The sequence below is a fragment of the Diplotaxodon limnothrissa genome, linkage group LG23, assembly GCF_057381915.1.
Source record: "Diplotaxodon limnothrissa isolate DT_005_m linkage group LG23, D_limnothrissa_male_GT1.1, whole genome shotgun sequence".
NCBI lineage: Eukaryota > Metazoa > Chordata > Actinopteri > Cichliformes > Cichlidae > Diplotaxodon > Diplotaxodon limnothrissa.
In genome coordinates, this window is record NC_140617.1 from 33,830,221 (window position 1) to 33,842,083 (window position 11,863).

An 11,863-nucleotide genomic window follows, 5' to 3' on the forward strand; every position below is an offset into this window, starting at 1 on the left:
CCCCCCTTTGGAGAACCAAATAATCACCAGTCTTGTGTCAAGCCTGGGGGGAGGGAAGACATGGGTGAATGTTAGATTCTCCGTCACTTTATATGAAAGCTAAAAGAAAACACGTGTGATTTTAAAAAATCAGCAGTGAAAATGTTTTCACAGTTTTCACAACTTTTCACAATTTAGCTGCTTTATTTTTGAATAATCCAGTTCACGTGCAGCAGCAGTTTCCAGGCATCGTAGTTTAAGATTAGTGCGCCACCAAGTGGTAATCTGCCACAATTACACTCCCCAAATGACTGACCAGTGTATATCAAGCAGCTGGCAGACGTATATATAATAATTTCTATTATTGCAGTAACGAACGCCATAAAATTGAAGAAACGTGCACATTATTTTTGCGATAACGTGTTATTTTGTCTGTAATTCGCCATTATTTTACTCCTCGGTTAAAAGTGAAAAGTTGTGATTTTAACTTAGAATTAATAAAGCGCAACGTTTCAATGTAATTACAGGACACTCAAGTTAACACACGGCCCCTCCGCCCCCACATGAGTGATAGTGAAAGCACGAGGAGCCCTCATTGGCACGCGCGTCGTGTGACGGCAGGCAGCAGGAGCAGCGGCAGCAGCGCGTGCTGTCACTTTTCACGTTTATTCAAAGCGGGAAGCGCGCGCAGATGGCCCCTTTTGAGAAAACGAGGCGCCCACCTCCCCACCCATCCCACCCCCCGAGATCAATTCAATTTGGTGTTGGGAAGATGGATGGATCCCTCCCCAAAGACACGGAGTTTATGAGTTTAGAGGGGCTTTTTTTGGTAAATAGGGGAGAAAAATGAAAGCGCGTAAAAATGAAGACGAAGTGGGAAGAGATGCCGTTTATGAGACCACACGCATGCATGCAGAGAAAGAGAGAAAGAGATGAATGCCAGAGTTTCCAGAGAAACACCGCTTCGCAGTCAGCCAGATGAGATTCCATGTTCGGGGCCTGTTTCATTCAGTGTATGTGACAAATTAACTTTAAGTTCAAGGCTTCCTCTCAGATATATATATCATAAAAATATTTTTGGCGCATTCACAATTCAGACTTTATTTGTGTATCATCTCTCATGAAGGTTGGTGTATTTCTGATCTGCTTCACAGACTGGGAAACAGATAATCAGACAGAACATGACGTAATTAACATAATAATAACAACAACAAACAGCCTTAAAATAATTTTTTAAAAAAGATTAAAGATTAAGATTAAACAAGATTAAACGATTCAGTTATATTAAGAATAGCTTGTAAGTACAATATAAGATGCCTGTAAAAGAATTCAAAAACAAAGTTCAAATATTAGAAATATTTAAAAAGTACTAAAAAGTAAAACATAAATACAATAAAATGACCAGTCAGATATCAATAAGTTATAATCAGCAAATAAGAAGGTGTGATGCTGAAACATTAAAAGATTTAAGGCCAAATAATTAAACAGAATAAAACTACAGGTCAGATGAGCAGATATAAATCAAATAAAATGAAGTTATTTCAATAAAGATCAACTGAATCAAAAGCCAGACATAAGAGTACAGTTTTAAGACTTACAGACTTACATTTCCAGCTGCTTTCAGGTCCACTGACTGTAGCTGTTCAGGTCATAAAGGGTGAAAATCTTTTTGTCCTGCACTTTGGAACTGCTCTATACTGGAGGTAGGTCATGAACTTCTTTAAAAATAAGCTTTCCAAACAAGCAATACTTTTTAGGTAGGCTATATACACTTACAATACATGCTAGATGTAAACGCATGCATTAGTTTCTTTGAGGCACTCAGACAGACAAAAGGATGAACATAGCACTATTTTTAAGTTGATGAAGGGTAGATTTACTGGAAAGTCCACATGAGCCCTTAAATGAAGTCACTTTGTTATTTTAGAGGTTGTCAAGAATTCTCTACGATAAAGATAAACAAATAACAATTTAAATGTGTTGCTTTCAGCCCAATGCTTAAAATGATTATATGATCAGCTGTATCAGATTCTAAAATAAGATCAAGTACTGATTGTTAACATCAAAAACAAATGAGCAATGTTATATATATTCATATTATCTATGGTTTAATATTTTTTATATAGTAATGGTTTAATAAACTTTAATACTAATAACATACAATTTTATATATGTAGTGAGAATCAAACAAGACAAAATCATTAAATTTGATATAAAATGACACAAATAAAGTTAATTAAGACAAAATCCAAAAAGACAAAAAGCTGGATTACCAACAGACAAAATGAGCAGCTACAGGGCACTAAAAACCTAAAACCTAAAAGTTAGGTTGCAGGAATAAAGTTCTTTTTTTTTTTTTTAAACAAGTGTAAGTTTAATATCCATCACAGCAATATCAACTGAAATGATGTTGTCCAAAAGGCCCTACCTTTCTAAATGTACCTAATTCATAGAGATTCGTTGCCAGTTTTTGCCTCCCAGCACGTTGAGCGGCCTTGCAAATAATTCAAGGAGAAGAGCAACACTGAATGCCAAAATTGCCCTTGAACATCAGTTAAAAAAAAAAATCAAACACAAATGAAAAAACATGACCAGGTTCTATGTCTCACGTGAATATTTAATATATTTCTGTGTGTTTCATAATGCCAAATCTAATATCTTTTGTGTTTTTGCGCTGCAAAATTAACAGTTGTGTCTATAACTTCTGTTCCCTGAAGGAGAGCCATGAAGTACAACAGCGAACAAAACCTTTTTTTAGATTAATTTTATTTTCACTGTGGAGTCTGGGATCATATTTTTATACACCGAACAGTGGTGTGGCAGAGTAACTAGAAATTAGTAACTAATATTAGCTACCCAGTTCTGCAACAACCTGAGGGCTTGAGTTCAAAACAGGGCCACAAGGAGCAAAAATGTATTTCACACTAAAATATAATAACAGGATTAAAGTAGAGATCATTCTTCCTTAATGTCTTTAGGATTTGCTAATTAGAAATCTACATCTTGGCTCTGTCCCTGTGCCCTCTGAGACTTAAAAAAGGGACAGCAGGATGTTGAATAAACTCCCCTCCTCACTCACAGTGACTCACATCCAATGAGGCGTCCGCAACAAAGGTCCAACAATTGGATTTAAACGATCTTAACCAAATAGAAACCCAATGAATATCACCATTTTAACTCGCCAGACTGGGCCGTATGCCGGGGCCTAATGCATGCACGCACACCTTATGACAGACCCTGTGGTACAGATGGTCCGAGCGTGAGCCTGAATGAGAGGGGGAACATCCACGGTTGCTGACGCATTGTGGGGGGACGTCTTCTTCAATACAGCACTTAATGAGAACAGACTGACTCTTTCTCCCTCCCCTTTGCCTTCTTCCATCCATTCTATTCCTTCCCTCCTCCTCCTCCTCCTCTCCGATTCTCCACTTCTCCTCTCCTTTGCCCATTTCCATCTGTTTGGAGACAAAGGACCACGAGCCAGCTCGAGCCCCGGGACCCTGCTGGTGAAGTAGGCAGGGATAATACGGTCCATCCCGGGGGCTGCATTTCAACACATGGACCAGGCTTTGTACTTCTGCAGCACGAGCACCCTTCATACTGCACACACACATACGCACACAGGCAGGGATGTGCACACTCCACGCACTCTCCCAAAAGCACACTGCAATGATAGAGGCAAGCAAGAAGGAAAGGTGGGGAAGGGGCGGGTGTGGGTGGGGAAGGAGTTGCAGTGGGGAGTTCTCGCCTTGAACATGAACACTTCCATAATACCCGGTGACGTGGAGAATAAAAGCGAGGGAGAAAAAATGAGGCAGCACAAAAAGCCCCAAATGTTGTTCCTTGTACTGTGAACATATGGCTGTTTGTTGTCATACTCTTTCTCCCTGTCCAATTTACACAGAGCTAGTGAGCTCTCAGAATTAAATGTGTGTGTGTGTGCTTCTCCTGGATTTGAGTAGCTCTATATCTGAATGATGATGAGGAGAAGGATGTCCAAATGCTGCTAATGGCCCCTGTATAATCCCCTGCCGTCTGCACACACCTCCTGACATATGGTCACTCCTCGGCCTCCGCCGTTACATAAGCCACACGGTGCAAAGAGAGTGGGGGGATGTGGTGAAACGTGGCACTTTCTCTCACTCTCTCTCTCTCTCTCTCTCTCTCTCTCTCACACACACACACACACACACACACACACACACACACACACACACACACACACACACACACACACATACACACACACACACACACACACAAGCACCGGCCACACTGTCAGCCAGGCTGTTCAGTGCCCTCAGCAGTTTGGGCTTCGCCTGTCACTTTTCTCTCCCCTGCCCCTTCTGGGGGTTTGTAAAGAATAAATTGAAGAGGACTGATGCTATGGAAGCTTTTGGGATGAAGAGCACAAATGGCCTTGTAGTGCTTCGTGGCAATGTACAGATGGACTCCTCCATTCAATAAGCTTGAGCAGAAGTCTGTCTCCACGCCATGCCAGAATCACAGAGCTTGTTTTGTGTTTCTGAAGAGGACAATCTGTTGATGCAACATATTGGTGTTCTTTTCTTTCTTTCTTTCCTTTTTTTTAAAAATGAAAGCGTTGATAGACTCTGAAATACTGGGCCAGTCAGATTTGGATAATGTAAAACAAATAATCTCGTGGAAATCAAAATGAAATGTCGACAGTAATAAGAGCTGAGTGTAGCAGACCGCGTCCTTTCAACATGTGACAGGTGTGGTGTTCTTGTCCTCAGTGACGTGTTTTAACAGTTGTTGTGACTTCAGGTAAAATGGGAAGCAAGTTTAGGCATGAACTCATTAAAAATGTTTAGCAAGAGCCTTAGCAAAAAAGTTTACACACATATCCCAGGGTGTACAGGGAGCAGAGAGCGGGAACGAGTCAACAGGGACGTGGAGTAAAGAATCAGATTTTCTGGTGTTTTTGGTCAGAGGCTGAGCTGAGCACAAGTTTAGGCTATATGTTAACACACTCCCACACACACAGCAGCAGTGCCTGTTGCTATCAAACTTGGTACAATGGTAAATAAACCCGCCAAGTGGATCGTATGTACACTTAGTGCATAAAAGGTGCAGCGTCTTTGTTTATGCTAGCCTAACATTAGATTTAGATCAAATTAAAGTTGCTTGAAAAATAAGAAACGGTTCCTTCTAGAGATATTAACTCATTGTTGCCTTTAGCTACTTACAGTTTTTCTCAGTCGCTTTGGTGCGTTTCTCAGATCAGAATTGAAATTCTCATAACTATTAGTTCAACCTCCACAACACTCAGTCATTTGTGCACATCATAGTAGCAATTTCTCCTCTCTCTGAACAAACTGCAAATGATTTTGGACATGAATCAGTTGCTTCCATACATTTCCCTGCTGCTTTCTGACATTTCCATTTGCTTATGTCATGTCAGTCAAAAGTAATCATACCTATGGATGCTGAATAGTCGTTCCCAATAAAACTAATAGTCATACATCCATTGCTTAAGTCATCACACACAAAATTGTTGAACTAGTTATCACATGCCAAATATTGGCCATCTGTCAAGCAAATCCTATACCTTTCTGTATCATTTTTCCTGGAAATGTCTCCGAAATTGAACAATTGATCTCAGGTGAATTACAGCTGTCACTCATGAGGAGGCTCTACCAAATTGGTGATTTTATGTTTACATGTATTCTACAGTGAACAAGTGACTGTAGCATATTTTTCTTTTGCACAATTCTGTAGGATTACAAACACTTCTACACAATGGAAATGTGAGACGTACGTATTCAGTGTCTCAGTTACTCCCAAGACTCCCATAACATCTACAGTGACTTTACTGCACATTTCAGATGGCTGTACAGGTAGGCCATAGTGCTGTCGTCAGCATTTTCAGGTGTCACCAATTGTTTTTGCAATGGGAAACACTGAAATTATAAACTGTCATAGTGGAAACATGACAATGCCATTTGACTATCTTGTTCATAAAGATGGTGTCAAGACTTTTCATTTTGATGGCACTGACAGTTTCATTGACATGGATACTTGCTTTTGAGGTATGGATAATCAATTCTGTGCATGTGACGTGCTTTTGCAGGCTATCCACTAGGTTTTGCAGTTTGCACTAATTGTTTTGGGAAATGCACTAACTGCTGTGCAAATGTTAATGGTGTTCTGAGAAACGCACCAAAGCGACTGAGAAAAACTGTAAAAGACTTAAACCTGCTATCCAAGGTAAAAGTCTTTTGCTTATCCCACTGTCTCATCACATCTTCCTTCAGTTCCAGCTTACAGCCATACCACTGTGAGCCCTCCTGAACTCAATGTGATTGTTGTATCTCAGATTAACTGTAAATTCATACAAGCAGTTATTTTCTATGGTTAAGTACTTTCTATCTAACACTCACACACATTCATACTCCCGATGGATGACCTGTTCGACCAGGTAGAGTAGGTCATCCACTGATTGGGAGGTTGGTGGTCAACTCCTGGCTGCTCCAGTCTGCATGCCAAAGTATCCTTGGGTAAGATACTGAACCCCAAGTTGCTCCAATGTGTTTGTCAGATTATGAAACGTGTGAATAGGTGCTTGTATGTACATTTGTGTGAATGGGTGAATGTGTCATTTTGTATAGAGCGCTTCAGTAAAGTAGAATAGCGCTGTAAAAAGAAACAGGCCATGTATCATTCCTGTGTGTTTCTTCTTAGACCAACTTGATAGCATTACTTACATAATGGCGAAAGCTTATTATGGAGTTCTGTTTATTGATACCCAGAATGTGTTGTCAGCCTTAAGGTGTGGGTTGTGAAGAAAGATCCTTCTACTACAGAATCCAGAAAGTACTGAGATTGAACCTAAACCTTTAGTTAGAGGCCTGACAGCCAGACAAAATGCCGAAAGTCCATGCTGGTGGCTTTTTCAAACTCTCAAGATTTCATGTAAATGTTGAGACAAACTGAGAGTGGATAGTATTTGACCGCAAACAGAAAAGCTACCTGAGTAATGTCTGTTGTCTGTGTCATGTAGCTGGATGGGAAATCTGCAGCAACTTCATGATGCTATCACGTGAATTTGGATCAAATCTCTGAGGAATCTTACTAGCACAAAGAATTAAGACAGTTCTGAAGTCAAGGGTCCAATCCAGTACTAGAAAGGTCTACCAAACAAAGTGACCAGAAGTGTAGAAGTACAAAGCAAAGGCAGCAGTGGAGGGTTTTATTAATTTTACTGACTTTATATTCTCAGAGGCAGGGCCTAAACAGAAGGACCAAAAAATGCACAAACATGAACAAGAGTGACCTGTGTTGTTCCATGTATTTTTGCCACTTTTGCTTCTAGTGAGATTTAGACATGAGTATGCAAAGCTCTGCGCAGCCCCCAAGGACTCCTTACCCACAGTTTAAGCTGAAATCATCAACTACTTTTGTCTTTTTCAGAATATGAGACATGAATGAGTTTTTCTTTTATATTTCAGAAGGTATATACTGTATGCTGAATTTAATGACTGACGTGTCAGTCTGATTAGTGAGTTAGCAATGTCGGCCAGCAAACTTTCCCAGTCTGCAGTTGAAGTTAAAGCAAGAATGTCTGGAAGATGACTGACTGAGAAATACCAAATAGAAAAACAAGACCCAGGAGACCCTTGAGCTGAAAAGGAAACAAAATGTCCTGCTACCTTCAGTGTCTACAAAAAAAAAACTTTAAAGGAGAAATGTGACTGCACCTGCCACCGTAGGTAGATAGATAGATAGATAGATAGATAGATAGATAGATAGATAGATAGATAGATAGATAGATAGATAGATTTTTATTTATTCTGTTGCTGATTTGGAATTCTGGCATATCCAGGGTTAAAGGTTCAATTCCCTCTGGGGCTGTGCATGCTTAAAAAAGGTTCTCTCATGATAATCTAATGTGGCTTAGATAAAAGCATTTGCACATCTCTGTTTCTGTAACTCGACTCAGCTACAAGCCTTTTATAGCACAATCGATGGGGATAGGCGTCTATATTTATATCACAAATGAATATAAATATTTGGATCTCTTTTTTGCTCATACCATTTGGCAATATTACATCTCAGCACTTGCTCTCTCACTCATAAATTTCCATCTCTCCCATCCCTCCTCTCTCGCCGGGTTTCCCACGGGAGGTGCCAGACGGCCAGTAATTTGGTTGTCTTGGCTCGTCTGGAGTAACACCTGCCCCCTCTCTGGGGAGGGAGAGAGCCTTTCAGCCAGGAGCACACATGTAGGCTACCACTGCCTTTAGCTGCTGACCATTGGGTCTGTGTGTGTGTGTGTGTGTGTGTGTGTGTGTGTGTGTGTGTGTGTGTGTGTGTGTGTGAGAGAGAGAGAGAGAGAGAGCAAGTGTGTGCGTGTGCAGCTGACTGAGTTTCCTTCTATGAATGTGCGCTTATTTTATCATGCACATGTGCAAACACACACAGCCATGTGCATGTGTGTACAGTAGGCTGAGTTTTCATCTGTATGCTAAACTGGATTTGCACTTGTTTCACCTTTCATTTTGTGTGTGTGTTTGTACATTATGCACATTTTTATGTGAGTAGGCTAGTGTGTGTGTGTGTGTGTGTGTGTGTGTGTGTGTGTGTGTGTGTGTGCTCTCAGACGCCCAGAAAGCATCTGAGAGCTTGCACTACATGCATGCTGAATGATTTGCATGTACACTTATGTCACTCCGATCGTGCGTGTACGCGCGTGCGCGTTACGTGAGCCTGACGTCATCAGGCCAGTAGGCTTTTCTTCATTAGGATAAGCTGAATATTCTAACGGTGGCTATGTCCTAGTTCTCTGTTACATTCCAAAACCTCAAAACTTTTTTTTTGAGTAAAATAAAATACAAAACGTGCTTTTTCTTTTCAAGTATTACCTTTTTAATTAAAAATAACACCGAAAAATATGAAAAGTTTGTCCATTAGAAACCAGCTGTCACACAATACCTCTACTACAAAAGATCTGCATAAAGCAACAAGTAGCCTACACAACCCTGAAGAGACAAAAAATCTTTGGATAGAGGATATGTTTTTTTCCCTTTCACTATAAAATTACTTATTGACTTTTCCTAATACAAAGCAGAGACAAATAAATAACCCAATTAATCAGAAAATAAAATAATAGTCAAATCAGCGCACTGAAGATAATATTTTTTTCAAAATAATAATTTTTTGGTTATAGCAAATAAATAAATAAATAAGACAAAGAGGTTGAGCTCTGAATCGTATCCCCTTAGTGGTTTGAATTATTTGACAATCAGTGTCGATGAAGCAAATGTTTTTTTTACTTAGTTTTTTTTCTTTAGCAGCCCAATTCTAATTCACAGAGAAACCTCTCAAAAAATGGGAAACAAATTCATGGGGCCACTAGACCCCATCTTGAAGTGCTTATCGTTGCCATCGATAGACAGCGGACATGAAAAATAATAACAAACAAAAAACAACAACAACAACAACAACAGAAAAAAGCATCGAACATACATCAAACGAATAAATTATACAATGGATTAACAGAAAGTGCCATTTTTGAAGAACACCACCACTTTCCAAGTTCAAATTCACAGCCTAAAATATAGAAGCAACAAACCATTATACATTTATACAAAAAAGACGGCAGCTTATGATATTAACATAAATAAATTAGCCTTAAATATTAACACAATTAAATAAATAATTCCATACACTTTAGGAGAAACAAAAAAGCATGATTAAGGTCACAATTTTATATGTCATAAGTGGCACTTACGCATTGAAATGTTTTTTTTTTCTTCCTTTATGGAAAATCTAAGCTAGATCTAAAGCAGCTATGTTTACGTCCTTTCGTTCCGATCGGGGGGGGAAAGACCCCGTGTTTATTTTGTTCAACCTCAAAGTGACACAGTGAGGGGAGCATTCAGAAATCTATTCATGATATTAGATGAGATTAGGCTAATATCATTTTTAGATGTAGATTAAATGTGAAGCAAATTAAAATAACCAGAATCTTCTTGAATTTTTTGCAGCCCACGCGAATTATTATTATTTTTTCTGTCCTCCACTGCATCACTGCAAAGGAAGCATGAATGCCTGCGGGGGCTCTTCCAGACCCCCCCCCCCTCCCCTTTTGCTGAATATCGGAAAAAATAATTGTCATTATTGCATCCAACGGCTCAAAACAACTCGGCGCTTGCTGCTTGCAGTGAGCGATCTGGACTGAGAGTTTAGGCTCCCGTAACTTTTTGCACCGCTGCCACTACATCAATCAACACTGGACTCGCACTAAAGGGCTCAGCTCACCATTAGAGGTATGGCAGAGTGTCAGCATCCGGGGAAATGATGCTTTAGTTTGGATGGAGATGATGCTGGGCAGATTTTGGGCCTTGAATTGGATGGAAATTTTTTATTACATATCATTAAATGAAATAGAAGTTTCGGTGAGATGAAGGCAACACTGTGTCACAGGTGTTAGACCGATATATATGTGGAGCCGATATCGACATTTTTACATCAATCAATTAAGCAAGTCCACCTTAAAACAACAGTTTCTACCCCTGCAGCAGAAGTTTCGATTGTTTTTTTTTTTAATTCACTGCAAAATTATCTGATTACTTAAAAATTGACCTTCCTTTTATTCAAAGTAGTGCTTTGTGGTGTTGAAAGCTAAAAAAAATCTCCTGCATCATTCCACCCTGACCGCTAACCTTGCCATAACCAGTTAACTCCCAGCACGTCGAGCGAGTCCAGTCTCCCAACAACTCAACCAGTTTCTCTCACATATGTGTGCGCGTAGAGGGCGGAGTGGGGGGTGGAGTGGGTCACTTTTAGACATCCAGCACATGATTGAGATAGGAGATGTAGCATATAGCCAGTCTGAGGATCTCGATCTTGGAGAGTTTCTTGTCCGGAGGTAATGTGGGGAGTAATTTCCTCAGCTCCGCGAAGGCCACGTTGAACGCCTCCACCCGGATCCTCTCCCTGGTGGCGTGGGCTGAGCGGTACTTGGCCGTGGCCCTCCGTCTTCTCCTCTTCTCCTCCCTGCTCAGGGGCTGGTCGGCTTTGCATTTGGCTCTGTCCTCCATCTCCGCCGGCTCGTCCGAGGCACAACCGGCCGACTTCAACCCATTGAGCATCGTCTCCGGGTCGGACTGAGTCCAGGAGAGGTCCGCCTCAGCCTGATCCGGGCTCAGCATCATTTTTATTCTGCGGTGTTGGCAGTCCTTCTCAAGAACCTGTGCACGGGAAAAATCTGTCATTGAAACATTAAAACATTGCTGCTTTTTTTTTTTTTAATGGTCATTTTAAATTCCACATTTTACAGTCAGAGAGCTACTGTGTCACATGCGTTTGGATGAAATAAAAAACTGGATTGATTTTTGAAATCATCGTTTTTGCTGTTTTCCTGCACTCAGGCACCACTATGAGAAAGCCCACAGCGGGTGCTCCAGTCCCTCCTGTGCCTATTGCATAATAAAATTAAACTCCATAAATAATGAATGGTTCAAAATTCGCGGTTAATTCACGAAAGCTTCAGGCCTTAAAAACAGCCCAACAAATTTGAATTTCCAAGTGTCATGTTTGCAAAATATTGTTTTTTAAACGACGAAACTCTTTAAAAATACTATTTGTTTTTAAATTAAAGAAAAAAAAAACTTTTTTGCGAATTAACATAATCAGAATTGGCCATCTGTCACAGTGTGATGAACACATCTGCTTGGCTGAGGCCGGAGCGACTTGACAGCATGAAGGCAGGAGATGGTAAAATAATGTTGACATCTGCTGGACACCAAATTATTGGAGCAGTTGCTTTTTTTCTTGATTTTTGTTAATAAAGAAAAATAGATCTACGAATCTAAAAATAATAATAATAAAAATGAACAAATCGGAAAAAATCGTATTT

The 11,863-nt window shown here is 40.1% G+C and overlaps 1 protein-coding gene across 1 annotated transcript; it reads right to left on the reverse strand.

Annotated features, from left to right (window-relative positions):
• Nucleotides 1–10,787: 10,787 nt before the first annotated feature.
• LOC146608565 (helix-loop-helix protein 2-like) lies at nt 10,788–11,159 on the reverse strand. Its single transcript, XM_085348719.1, has one exon. The coding sequence runs from the start codon at nt 11,157–11,159 to the stop codon at nt 10,788–10,790; it is 372 nt and encodes a 123-aa protein (XP_085204845.1).
• Nucleotides 11,160–11,863: the final 704 nt, after the last annotated feature.